Source organism: Myxine glutinosa, chromosome 6 (assembly GCF_964187855.1).
Source record: "Myxine glutinosa chromosome 6, kmMyxGlut1.1, whole genome shotgun sequence".
NCBI classification, from domain to species: Eukaryota; Metazoa; Chordata; class Myxini; order Myxiniformes; family Myxinidae; genus Myxine; species Myxine glutinosa.
This window is the reverse complement of record NC_136266.1, coordinates 123,649,265-123,664,343: the sequence shown is the minus strand read 5'-3', so window position 1 is coordinate 123,664,343 and position 15,079 is coordinate 123,649,265. Positions and strand designations below refer to the sequence as shown.

At 33.6% G+C, this 15,079-nt stretch overlaps 1 protein-coding gene across 2 annotated transcripts in view; it reads left to right on the top strand.

Annotated features, from left to right (window-relative positions):
- The first annotated feature begins 547 nt into the window (after nucleotides 1–547).
- The window catches only part of LOC144892655 (beta-1,4 N-acetylgalactosaminyltransferase 1-like), a 153,853-nt gene continuing 139,321 nt past the window's right edge, over nucleotides 548–15,079 (top strand). For both annotated transcript variants that reach the window (XM_078780461.1, XM_078780460.1), the window contains exons 1-2: nucleotides 548–579; nucleotides 1,387–1,567. In XM_078780461.1, coding sequence (XP_078636587.1) covers nucleotides 1,426–1,567 — 142 coding nt within the window. In that variant the 5' untranslated portion in view covers nucleotides 548–579; nucleotides 1,387–1,425. The remainder of the gene's footprint in view (nucleotides 580–1,386; nucleotides 1,568–15,079) is intronic.

The following is a 15,079-nucleotide window of genomic DNA, read 5'->3' as shown; positions in this document are numbered from 1 at the left end:
GGACTTTGGCTTAGGGGCTCCATATTACCCCCACATACCCTATATTTTTTTAAGGGAAAAAAATATTTTGTGGTTGTGACCACAGAAGAAAAATATTTTGTGCCTCAGGTTGTGACCACATTGATGTCAATTGTGTATATCCTTGAAATCTGCCTCCAAAATGACTTATTGTGCACCTCTCCTTCCAAATACAGTCTCTATGAGCTGCACGGTGGTATTGCCGGGCACCACCCGGCAATGCCGCGCTGGAGGATATTTAATTATTTGGCATGGGGGCGGTGTACTTTGAATGTATCTGTATTTGTTTGCAACTTTTTCATCCTCAAAATCAGACTATTCTACAGGATGTACTTCATATTTACTACTAACAATAGTTCAATTTGGTAGAGCTAAGAAATACAGGAACTCCGCACAGCAGCGGAAAACAAGTTTCCATTTTATTTATTGCTGATGTTGTGAAAAAGAAATTGCATTGATCAAATTCATTTGAAACACTGCATACTCATTGTGGTTTCATTTTTTTTTCCCCATTTCTCTGCAGGATTATCTCTCCAGAAAAAGACAACAGACTTGCATAACGTAAGAACATTATTGTCTGTATGTACCAATGCATCACCTCCATTAACGCATTAACGTTAGCTGATTTCCATGGAACAAAAGGTGACTTAGGGCAAATGATGGTGTGAACTGAGCAGAAAGAGAATGTGCAAGATCAGCAGAGCAGGGTTTTAGGATACATACCACCTGGGCCTGTTGTAGAATTGGACTTAAGCACTGCCAGAATCTTCTGTCTTCTCAGGTGAGAAAGACAGTATCCAGGAGAAGTTGGGTGAAAGTGGGCAGGATAAGTACAGGGAGTGAGGCGGGTGGGCTCATGAGATTTGGAAGCAAACACAGAATTGAGAAATTTGGCCTTCTCAAAAGCAGAGTAGGCTTTGGTGCCTTTTGAAGTATGGAAGGGGTGTAGGATGAGCCTTTACCAAATACAGACTTGACATGGTGCCACCAGGTTTTTGAGGAAGGAGAAAAGTTAAAAGTTCAGCTTTGAGGTCAACCAGCTAGATTTGTTTGTGGCCTCTCTGGAGAGTTGACACATACTTGTTGTGGGTTTTGTGGAATGATCTGTAGTTTATTTGGGTTGGATTTGTCCCTCAAGTATGGTAAATACTCTGTAAATGACACCTTTATTACCTTCCAATTATCAGTGTACATATCAGCTGTATAAAAATATATTCATGCTTTAAGGACAAATCAATGCAAAGCTTTTGATAATAATCTCAATCGTTCTTAATTCAATAAGGCATCATAATTACATTAATGGATACACTTCAACAAAAAGAATAACAGGGTCTGTTAACAGGACACCAATTTTCTTTTCTCTGTCAGGTGACCTTGAGTTGTGAGCACGGAACCCTGAACACCGCAATGGAGGTTGAGGATGTGCAGACAGAAGGGCTGGGAACGAAACGCCTCGTGCTCGCAAGTCGAAATCCTATTGCCATTAATATGCAGATGAAGTTCATCAGCTACACAAACACCCACTACCTGCTTGGAGATAGTGAACAGGGTAATTCCTGTGTTGAGGAATATGCATTCTCCCAATATAAATAAAGCTAAAAAGAGAATAAAATTAGCAATGAATGTGACATCTGATGTGCTGTTTGAGGCTCAAAAAGAGTGGCATTGTTGTTGGAAGAAGAAGATGCGGTTTGAATCAAGGTTATCAACATTACACAGAATGTACACAAATCATTTGGAGTTTGGTGACAGTAGGCATTGTAGAACGATACTCTTGTAAAAAAAATACCAGGGTATCATTGATATCCAGTGAGGGTCGGACAGCAGATAATTTAACTTCCTCTCAGAAAGATGTTGTGCGCCACAATGAAGCACCTCTTGGTGACGTATTGCATTCGATGTGCGTTGTATTTTTATTTATTTATATATATATACAGAATCGAGGCTCGTGAAAGAGCTAACATTTATTTCACAAACAAATCAAACAGACAAACAAAATATATAAAAAGAGGAAGCGGTAGACAAGATGGGGTGAGAAGGGGAAGCACGCAAACACAACATTTGAGCTGTGAGTAGATGATAAATGTTGTTCCTGGGACAGCCCCAAATCTCCATTCACTTGCATGTAAATTTTCCTCTCACCATCACTTTTCTTCATTTCCCCTTAACACTTCTATTCCTGACCCCCTTGGTCTTATGGGCCTTTTACTCTTACTATCAATGATCATTGTTGTTTAGTAGACCACTGAAACAATGATCCTACAAATATTTGTTTATGTGTGGGAAATAATTTAATTCTCCTCCAACTTCCATCACCATCTAATCCATTAACAAAGTATATGTTTGAGTTTGGTTCTTTATCAAGATATTTTAACTGAGCTGAGATAAAATGATAAACCTCCCTCAATGTTCTTGTCTGAGCGCCTCCTGCGCCACACACTTTTTGTTAAGCTCTGCTCACTTTTTGGTAAGCTCCGCCCACTTTTGGTAGGGCCCGCCCACTTTTTACTAAACCCCACCCACTTCATAAACTCTCCAGCATTGTATCATTTTCAGTTAAGACATTACATCATTTTCAGTTAAGACATTACATCATTTTCAGTTAAGACATTACATCATTTTCAGTTAAGACATTACATCATTTTCAGTTAAGACATTACATCATTTTCTGTTGAGACATTACATCATTTTCTGTTGAGACATTACATCATTTTCTGTTGAGACATTACATCATTTCCAGTTAAGACATGCCCAGACTTGCGCAGACTTGCCCAGGGAATTTCCACAGGAAATGACACACACCCAGTCCTTATAAAAGGCCGACCACACAGGCTTTTTCAAACACTTTCTGCTTCACTTGAGCATGGACTACTATGCTGAAATGGAGTTGGATAACTTTGACATTCCTTGGAGGCCTACTACCTGTGTGGAGCTCAACCTTCAGATTGATGAACTGGACTCGAACCTCTTATCAATGGAGGTAAGTTTATTTATTTATTTATTTATTTATTTATTTAATTTAATTAATTTATTTTTTTTAAGATAAGATTCATGTAAGAGTCAGCAAAGTTCTTTTAATATTCATAGAGCTTGATTTATATAAATAATAATATTGTATTAAATTAATACATTGTTATTTTCTCTCACAGGAAATTGTATCTGAGATACAAAATGAAAATACCACTTTTGCCACAACCTGGGGTGAAATGATGATTGATTTGTTTGAAGACCTTTTGAACAACCAAGACCCACAGAACGAGTTCTACCTTGATGACCCAGCCAAAGAGTTATACCTTGGAGACTCACTAAATTTGGGAAAAACAAATTATGAGGTCTGCCCAGATGGTTCTAACTGTGGAGCCTACCTTGGAGACTCACTAAATTTGTGAAAAACAAATTATGAGGTCTGCCTAGATGGTTCTAACTGTGGAGCCTACCTTGGAGACTCACTAAATTTGGGAAAAACAAATTATGAGGTCTGCCTAGATGGTTCTAACTGTGGAGCCTACCTTGGAGACTCACTAAATTTCATAAAATTAGGAAAAGAGTTTTACCTTGGAGACTTTGAAAACTGGTTTCGTTTTGGAGACTCTACCTGTGTGGAGCTAAACCTTCACCTTGATAAACTCGATTCAAATCTCTCATCAATGAAGGTAATATTTTATTTTAATATACATATAATAATTGTGTATTAAATGTAAAAAATAATTAATTAATACGTTGTTATTTTCTCTCACAGGAAATTGTATCTGAGATTCAAAATGAAAATACCACTTTTGCCACAACCTGGGGTGAAATGATCGATTTGTTTAAAGACCTTTTGAGCAACCATGACCAAGAGAACGAGTTTTACCTTGATAATCCAACGAAAGAGTTTTACCTTGGAGGCTCTTTGGATTCTAAAGCAATGAACAATGTTCTTTCTTTAATGACATTTGATTTAAGGTAAGTTCAGTTGATTAATAATCAATTAAAGTATATGTTATTTCATTCAATATTAGATAAGTAATTTTTTTTTTTTTTACATGTATTTCAGCAATATCAAGAAAGTTCGGGGAAGAAGATGCTGGAAAATACTTTCTTCCCATTTCTACTTTTTCCAACTTGAAAGCCTTGAAAGAGAGAATTGGCAGAAGAGGAAAAAACAATATATATTGAAATACGTATTAAAAAACATTTTAAAAAAATATTGAAATACGTATTTAAAAAAAGAAAAGGAAAAAAAGATTATGCTAGGGTTAGGATTTTGAATGTGAGGGTTAGGGATGGGTTGGGTAAGGGATGGGGATGGGTTAGGGATTGGGTTGGGTTAGGGTTCTGTATGTGAGGTGAATTTTTGAATGTAAGGGTTAGGGATGGGTTGGGTAAGGGATGGGGATGGGTTAGGGATTGGGTTGGGTTAGGGTTCTGGATGTGAGGTGAATTTTTGAATGAATGTCAAACCTCACAGACTCATTTATCTTATATTGTCATTGAATTGTTTAAAAAAAGTTGGGAAAAGATAAATAGAATTGGAAGGTCATACAAAGAGATGGAGTTAAGAACTTTTTTTAATGGTTGATGTAATGGGTTCAGTTGTTTTGACGAACAAATTTGGTGTTTTAATGTGGGGGTTGGGTTAGGGTTTGTACATTATTATGACCCACTCACACACACACAAAAGTTAAGCCCCAACTAAAAAGTTGTGGGATTCTGTGTTTGGGGTTCACAGATTTAAAAACGTATCCCCATTATACACACAAAAGTTAAGCCCCAACTAAAAAGTTGTGGGATTCTGTGTTTGGGGTTCACAGATTTAAAAACGTATCCCCATTATACACACAAAAGTTAAGCCCCAACTAAAAAGTTGTGGGATTCTGTGTTTGGGGTTCACAGATTTAAAAACGTATCTCCATTATACACACAAAAGTTAAGCCCCAACTAAAAAGTTGTGGGATTCTGTGTTTGGAGTTCATAGATTTAAAAACGTATCCCCATTATACACACAAAAGTTAAGCCCCAACTAAAAAGTTGTGGGATTCTGTGTTTGGGGTTCACAGATTTAAAAACGTATCCCCATTATACACACAAAAGTTAAGCCCCAACTAAAAAGTTGTGGGATTCTGTGTTTGGGGTTCACAGATTTAAAAACGTATCCCCATTATACACACAAAAGTTAAGCCCCAACTAAGAAGTTGTGGGATTCTGTGTTTGGGGTTCACAGATTTAAAAACGTATCCCCATTATACACACAAAAGTTAAGCCCCAACTAAAAAGTTGTGGGATTCTGTGTTTGGGGTTCACAGATTTAAAAACGTATCCCCATTATACACACAAAAGTTAAGCCCCAACTAAAAAGTTGTGGGATTCTGTGTTTGGGGTTCACAGATTTAAAAACGTATCCCCATTACATTTTATTTATTTATTTATTATTTTCAAGGGTTATCACCTTTGTTTTTTGTAATTCCTGTAAATAAAATGACCCTAAGATTTCTTCTCCATTTAAATCATATAATTTGTAGGTCCAAGGGACTGTATCCATTACATCAACGATTTTAAATAATTCATTAGTCCATTTTTTTGTATAACCTTTCTCAAAATGGCTTTTCCATCTGTATATTCTTACAATATCACCAACTTTGAACTTCGGTTTTCTCAAATTAATCTCCTTTTCATATTCTAATTTGTAAATGATTCTGATGGTTTTGATTTTGTTGATGAATGAACGGTATTATTGTAATTATCTACAATACCCTGAATTAAATACACCCATTTTTGAGAACCGAGTTGTGTGAATCTTTTATATAGCCTCTCTTTCAAAGTACGATTAAAACGCTCAATAACAACTGCTTTTCCTTCATTAAAGGTGCTGTATAATTTAATACCCTCCCCCTTAAGAAATTTCATAAATATTTTGTTATAGAACTCTGTTCCCTCATCGGTCCACAGTTTCTTTGGTTTTCTTTTATCCCTATCAAATATTAGCTTAAAGGATAACATTAAAGTATCACCCTTTTTATTTTTTAAAGGAACAACCCAGGCAAATCTACTCCTCAAATCAATAACAGTTAAAGCATACCTGTATCCCCTGTCATTATTCAATTCAATTAAATCAGCGGACCATATGTAGTCAGTGTCTTTGGAATAAACCTTCCTTCTTTTAAACTTGGTGATTATAGGTTTGTGTAATTCTTCAGCCAAAAGCTCCTCAGTCTTGATGACATCATTAGAGCCTAATAGTTTTTTGAGGAATAACCAAGACCAAGTTTCAATTTAGCATTTATCAAATTTCTCACAATAAACCTATCACCTTTCTCTCTCAACGTTGGATTTTGTATCAAAGACAAATTATACAACATTTCTCTGTCGGCTTTAAGTTTTTCAGTCAACGTAGTGGTTTTCCCATAAGCAATATCATGCTTCATACACACTTCGTCAACCCTATTTGTAGGTTTAGACCAAGGTTTAGGATTGTCAGCCTCATCTAATCTTTTATCCAAGTTTGTTCCTGGGCCACAGAAAGAATACCCTGGAAGGTGTAATTCCCCTGGAATTCCAGTTGTTGTAAATTTGCTACCTGACAAAAACTTTTGTATGTCTCCTCCACTTTTAGGAGAGATGAATTGACACTTTTTAGAGCCACACACTTGACATATTCCTTTTTGATAAACTCTTTTATTTTTAGCTTTAACATAAGAGATATTTTTAGATTTAGTTTTCTTTTTACATTTGAGACAATAACTCATATTTATTTATGAGAAAAAGTCCTACATAGTGCCAAAACCTTTTTGGTTTTCAACATATACATTTCTATCTTGATTTTTAAAACATAAAGAATCCTTAGAAATGGCTTCACTCTCTCCTCCATTTATTTACAAATAAAACTAACTAAAGTCAACAACACCAACATCATCAACTATATGTTGTATATCTGCTCTCTGAATTCATTATTGCAAATTTAAAAACCAATATCCTTAATATCCTCCCTCTCTCTTTCCTCCCTCTCCTCCTCCTTTTTCTCCCTTTCCTCCCTCTCCTTTTTCTCTCTTCTTCCCTCTCTTCCTTCTCTCTTTTCTCCCTTTTCTCCCTTCCCTCCCTCTCCTCCTTCTCCTTTTTCTCCCTGTCCTCCTTCTCCTTTTTCTCTCTTTCCTCCTTCTCTTCTTCAACTCCTTCCTCCTTCTCCTCAACTCCTTCCTCATCCCTTACTACCCTTGAGTTTGAACCCCATAGAATATTATACATATATTCATCTGGATTTTGAGATATTCTTGTATCTATAATTATTTTTCTCATAATAGGATACCAATAAGATTTGTTGATGATTTCTAAAAGAGTTTTATATTTCATAACTTTGAGAAGTTCATTTTTATTTAATATTTTAAACAAGTCTCTATTTGTGGGTTTAACAATATCAGTATAAGGCCAGTTTTTAATGACAAATTTTCCATGTATATGCTCCACATCATAAGGTATGTAATACCGAGCACCCTTTTCTTGTAGGTATCCCTGAATACAAAAATTATAATTCTCTTGTAGTCTTCTTCCTGCCATTTATGTATCAGAAATATATGTGAGATTAATATTATGACAGGTAATACCACCCCATCTTCCCACTACCAAGTCGGTTTGTATTCCTCGGCTTTCTATCCTTATCTCATTACCTTCCTTCTTTGTCATGCTAACCATCGCTATACTATCATATATTTTTCTTTTCTTAAAACCATGTATTTGTTGTTTATTAATTGAACTTCCACATAAATCCTTATCCTCACCAAGCGGATAATACTCTTCTTTACGAGACTGATTAAAATCATGTAGGTCTTCTATGTTTATTGAAAAAGACCAATTATACCCTAAATCAGGCATATCATACCCCCATTTATTAATTCGCATATGAACTATATCTCCTTCTTTATAAAATTCAATTGTAAGCAGATAGTTAAATTGAATGAGGAAAGGTGTATGGTCAGTATAACCAGGTGTTGTGGTTGTAAATTTTACTTGTTTAACAAAACGTGCTGTTTTATTTAAAGATATATATTGTGATAAATCACTGAATTTAATTAAGTCATTCGCATCTGTAGGGTTTGGATAATTGATTAATTTATAAGTATTTTTCATATTAATATTTTTACTTATACTATATTTTTGTCGTTCAGCCTGTGCCTTTGTATAATAATTTGATAAATCAATATCCTGAGAGGATTCTCCAAAGATAGAACCATCTTTTCCGACATAAGTCATTTATATTAGATTAAAAATGACATCATAAAAATTTTCATTATTGTTGAGTTGAAATAATACATATAAACATAATTGGCCACAACATTTAGAATTAATTTCTTGAACTTGAAATGTTTGATAAACACCATTCTGTAAGAATTGTATTACTTCATCAGGTGGTGGCATACCCTAACTATCAAAATAATATTTATCCTGACTATTATGAATACAAACCCAATGAGAACCATTCTGTGTGTCTAAATTCAAAATAATATTCTTTGTATTAATTGGACAACTTTGTTAATTCATCTCTCATACAAATAACCACATTGTCAATTTTTAGTTTTTTTCAATATTTAGCAAGTTCTATATTTGACGTTGTATTCTTTCCAAATTGTTTAAAACATTTATCCATTTATTTATGAGAAAGATATAACCCATTACCCCTTTTAGTTAGTTTAACACCTGCTTGAGCGATAGAGAAAAGCATATCTCCAAGTAACAATCTAGCTTCATCAGGTAGACTTTCAAGTTTTTGAGCAAAATCTACAATTACACCACTTCCACTAATTTGTTTCTCCAACTCCTTGTTATGTCTTTCCAATTCTTTTTGAGCTTTTAGTTGTGCCTTCCTTTCGTTAGCAGTTTTTACCGCTGCTGAAATACCACCAGTCAATGCTCCCGCCGCACTTAAACCAGCAAATAAAGGAATTAGAAACGGGAGAAATCCTCCCTCTTGTATTGAATATTTCTTTAACATAGGTTTTGTCATTTTAATTTTAAGTGATCCAGCATCATTTAGTGTTTTTACTTGCTCTCTTGTGAGTAAAACATCAATTCTTACTGCTCCTCTTCTTTGAATTGTATTAACATTAATAATACAAGGCTTTTGATTTTGAATACAAGATGTTGTATTCCCCAAACCCATCCCCATCCCTTACCTAACCCATCCCTAACCCAACCCATCCCAAACCCTTACATTTATTAAGATTGATTTGATTAACATATACCGGTTCTTTCCGACTCATTTATTTATGAGAAAAAACCTATGTGATATTAATCATAACACCATTATCTGTATTAATCTGTAATTCTGTTTCCTCCAAAAGCAAACAATAAGCATCAACTTCTTCATTCTCTCCTCTTTCAAGGTATAGAGAAGTATCCACTCTATTAGACTTTATAGTTTCCTTTTGAGAACTCAGGTCAATTGCGTAGATTGTATAAAGTTTTTGAAATGCAACATATCCAAAATAGGATCATTATTACCGTTGCTTTCACACACCTTTTGGTAAGACTTGTAGGCTTCCGCATAATCATTTTTTTCCCAATCAATTTCCAATCTATCTCGCGGATAAAATGTGCCATCAAGAGAAACCCGAAGTTGTTTCACCTTAGCATTATCACTCAGCGCATTATTCTTATCAGTACCTTCATCTCCATCTGGTTTCTTAAAAATGAGCCATAGGTATCGTGGCTTTCCTTGAAGAACACCTAAATTCCAAGTGTAGGTAGTGTGTTCCAGTTTAACGTGTTGACATCTTCTTTTAAAGTATGATACATTTAGTGGTTTCTTTGAGTTAAGTCTTCTATTTAACATCTCTTCCGTTTTAAGATTAGGAGTATATTCACTAACATACCAATACAAATCATTAATAACAAATTTATTATTATCACCAAAAGCATTTTGAGCCCCAAAAAGCAATCTATTTACATTATCATTCCTTTGTAGTTGAAATCTAATTTTAAGCCCATACAAAACTTTATCATAATCACAAAATCCAAATATACCTTTAAGAGGTACTGCTATGGTAAAACTATTCTCTGCTTTTGTTTCATCATTATACATTGCCTTCCTTTGACTATAACCAGGGTCAGCATTTGTTCCCGTTGACATATCAGGAATAAAACCTTCAACAGCTCCCTTACCCATTCTATCACTAAACGAATATAGTGTAAATTTCATCATTTCAGATGTAGCAGAGACATAATCAACCGCTTCAACCTCTTGTGTTCCAATATACAGGCAAACACTATCAAACATTTTCCAGAAGAAATCATTTACGAGTGTAGCATTAGTATTATTCGCAGCCTTAGTGAATTTAAATTTACACAGCAAGAAACTATCAGCTATATTCAAGTAAGTTTGTTGATTATTTATTTCAAAACTTTTTGTTCCGTTTGAATTCCTGTCTGTTCTTGTTATAGCATTTACCTTAAAATAGTCTTCCTTTTTAGTGGAGTTTGAAATGATAATCGTATCATCCAAATCATAGATACTATCAATCGCTTCCATACTTGTATTTATATAGCATTAAAATTGTTGAAACCCTGACCCAAGTATTTTAATGATTTTTTGTCGTTCTTGTGAAGATAGTTGAGTTTTACCTTTTTTTATTTCTTTGATTGCTTGTAATTTATGAGACTCCTTTTGAGCATCTTTTATACTCTTTATAGCACCCGCAACTGAGCCCACGGCAGAAGCAGTTGAACCAATTAGGTCTTTATGTTTAAGAATGGTTGAACCAATACCCATTGGAGTATCAATTATTCCATTTCCTTTATTTCTAAATTGATGTCCCACACCATGTTGTCTCTTTGGTTTATAGTATCCTCTACCAAGAAACATACCTTCACCCTTATAGTATGGTGAAAGGAACATCCCATCCCCTGTAATTATTTTATATTTTCCCAACTCGTGTTTTCTCACAATAACCATTATTTATTTTTTGAAAAACTTCAAGTAGGTGAATTCTGATGGATATAATTTCATCATTAAAGGATATCATACGATTATCTTGGTCGGTTATCCTAAAATTTACTCTATATATGGTTTTTCCTGACAGGTAAATAGACAAGATTTTTTGATTCCATATTAAATTTATAACCAATCGGGGTTGAGTATGCGCTGAATGAAAATATTGTATTTGTTCTTATTCCATCGTTATAAGCACCATCAATCAAATCACAATGAATTAATACTGAATTTATACCGGAGGATATTTGAATGACATTATCACTGTAAAACGTCCCGTTAGTTTCAATCTTTTTTGAAGAGAAACCCAATAGCTCTCTAAACGATTTTTCAATCGTGAAATCAACTTTATAATTATTTTTAAGTTTAATAGTTGATTTTGAAGTGTGTTTTTGAATATCTATTACAATATTTTTTGGTTCATCACCTTGTTCTTTCATAAGGCGAGAGACTTCAGAAGATATTTGAGAAATCTCGTAAGCTCCGGGTGAAACGGTTATAGTTTTATATCCACTTCCTGGATTATAACTAAACTTATTGTTTTTCTCTGTGATATTAAACAAGGTATTATAAGTTTCCATCGACAATAAAGATGCCTCGTATTCTTTTGTGGGGTCACGTTGTAGTGGGTAAAGGAATGAAGCTGTGTAATCACTCGTTGTGAAATTAAAACTAAGAATTGTGCTTCTCATCTTATTTAATATCTCATAAAATATCTTTGGATTGACATTTATTAATTATTTTCATATTCATCAACTGATCTAAAATGGCGGATGCTTCATTAAAACAATTGTTGTTTCCAGCCTTCTTACTACCTAACAACAACAATAACCTATTAACTAATTGTGATGGGTGTTGGGCCCTGGTGTTGGGCTAGCGGCTAGGGTGTCAGCTTAGGATCCTAGGATCCTGGGTTCGAAACCCGGTTGATCACTGAATTAACGCCAGGGGGGTTGACTCAGCCTGTCATCCTTCCGAGGTCGGCTAATTGAGTACCAGTTCACTGGTAATTCCCTGTTTGTCGTTAAAGGCGGCAAAAAGGGTTGGCGTCAGGAAGGGCATCCGGCCGTAAAACATTGCTTCAAAAAGGGGACCGAAAAACAACAACTACCACGGTTCCCGAAAAAGGCCAACCCCCGCTTGCGGGGAAAAATGGCCTCTAAAGGTGGTTTTTTTTTTTTTTTAAACTAATTGTGATGGGTCATTTGGAAGAAAACTAACACCCGAACCAAGCTTACTTAAAGCATCAACAATATGTTTCTCCTTCTCATTCTTCTTACTTTTACCAGCAACAGAAACTCCATAATCAAGTGCGTTTAGCAACTCAATATACTCTCTATCTTCCCCTCTTTCCATATCAAGCGGCTCATCAAATTAAGGTGAATTAGCATGTCCATCTTTTGTAAGAAGAAACATTAATCTTGGGTTTAATTCAACATTTGGTTGGTCAGAACTTAAGAACAGCAATTTATCATTAAATATCAATAACTGTTCTTTCACAAGATGGAACTGTGCTGGTTCTTCTGTTGGAATGAGACCTGCTCTGGTTTTTGAACCCTTCAAATATTCATTGTTTTGAAGAGCTTCTACAATATAATTGGAAAGTTTATTTACCTTCTCAAGATGCCAAAATAATCCTTCATCATCATATTCTAATTCTCCAAGTTCTTGCTCTGTCATTTGACTAAAATCTTTGAGCATTTGAAGTTTTTTCAGTGTAAATTCTACCGTGGGAACTGTAGGTGAAATTGTTTGTTGAGTTTTTAAAAGCGGTTTAAAAAATTTCTCTTGTTTTCTTTCAAAGGCTTCTTCACCAGTTAGTTTCTGTCTCCTTTTCTTCTTTATGTCTTCCTGTTGCTTTACAACTTTTGAAACCAACTCTTGATGTTCTTTAAACTTTCTTGCTCTTTCTTCGGAAATCATCTTCTGTATTTATTTGTTGAAAAATATCAGTTAGTATCTCATCTTGTTTCACAACAATATATTTATATTTTCCAATCGTGTGTTTCATATAATTTTCAAATTCCTTCTTACTACATAACGTAGAACAATTATCTCTCCAAAAATTATTTACATCCATTGAATTTAACTTGAATAAAATAAAAGTATTGGCATTGTTTCTTATTGAGCGCCGAGGGAGTTGAAAATATGACTGACGAAGATAAATACAATTACAAGAAGAATGTCTCCCTCTTGTATAGTAGCTATCCATTGCTGTTTGGTTTCTGTCATTAACACAATCATCAAAGATAACGAGGTTCTTTTTTGATTTATCTAAATCTTGAGGTGAAGGTATATCATCCGTATTATCACTGAGAATACAAGTTATGGGTTTTGGTTTTGATTTTGATTTCTGTGTATCACAAAATAATTGTATTATATCATCAATATTATAATCATTTAGTTTGTTTTGAAGTTTAAATAAACCGATAATGTCTTCCTTTTTAAGACCCGCATTAAAACCCTGTGAGAGTAGTTGATACTCAGGTTGAAAACTTGACTTTGTAAAAATTATTAAATTATCATAATCTAAAAAATTATGGCTGAGGAGCATCTTTAAGAGCAAACAGGTTTTTCCACATCCGCTTGAACCAACTATTAGACATCTCAATAAATTTGGAATATTTTTATGGTTATTAAATTTTATCTTATTTTCCCAAACGGGTAAAAAATCATTCATTTATATATTTGGAAAACAAGTCATCTAACTTTTTTTGAGCTATTTTAGAAACTATATTTTATCCTGAGTTCAGGTTTAATTTCAAAATAATTCATTATTTTATTTATATAGTATCTTGTATTAACATTTCCATTAAAATTATTTTGAATAATAAATATCATTTAACCCTTATACATTTCCTCAATACAAATAGTCTCTTCCCTTGAAAGAAATGGTGTATTATCATCATAATGCTTAACATTCATCTCTCTTATTAATCTTGTAAAGTAATTCATTTTTGGTTCTCATTTAAAAGAGTTATATATTTTTTTATTTTTTTTATTATCATTAATTAAAATTAAATCACAGAAAATACATTGTTTATATGAACCCTCATTATTAAGCCCTATTCTACCACAACGGAGGCAGATTTCTAAATTATCATATGGAGAGTCTGGAAATTCTAAATATCCTTCAGAACTTATCATATTTATATGGTAAATTTTTACTTAAACTAAACGTAAGTTTATTAGCCAATAAATACAATGTTTCAAAACACAAAAGACAAATTTCAATCAATCTCTACTTCGGTACCAGCAGAAAAATATGTCAAAGATGTTAAATTGAACAAAGATAAATATGGAAATTTTTGGATTAAACCCATAATGGAGAATAACATGTGTCCTTTTATTAAATTTATGGGACAAGCTATGTTAATTAATAACTCTATTCAAGTAAATTTGACAAAAGTTTCTCCACTACTACTGGCAATTTACTCAAAGCTTGAAAAGATCATTGATAAAGAAGCTTTGAAAATGAATGATAAGACCATCAATGATTCTAGAGGAAACATTTGTATATTCTTTAATAGACCCAAAGATGTGGGTGAAATTAATAATATGAATATTAGTGGTGAACTATCATTCCGTACCCTGATTATTAGAGATTATTTGAAAATAACATTTAATATAAAAAATATTGTGGTTATTAGTTCTAATGAAAGAAAATATATCGATATTGATGGAAGTTTAATGGTATGTAAATGAGTGATATTAACAGTCAATACTCTGAGAGTTATGATACTGAATATGATACTGAGAGTCTAGAATCTGAAGATAGTTATGATACTAATAGTTTGTGTTCAAATGATAGTTATGAGAGTAGCTTTATTGATGATAATTCAGTGTACACAAATGATAGTGTGTTCTCATTGAACTTAGATGATAGTGATGATGATGATTTTAGTGTTGAATTTAGTGATTAAAAAGCGCTTTACTTTTTGTATCCTTGTAAAAAGGTGTTTTACTTGAAGTATAGTTTCATATATAAAATGCCTGTAAAAAGGCACTTTCTTCTATAAGTGTTTTACTTTAAGCACAGTTTCATCTTTAAAAAAGCCTCTAAAAAGGTGTTTTACTTTAAGTATAATTTTACCATATAAATAT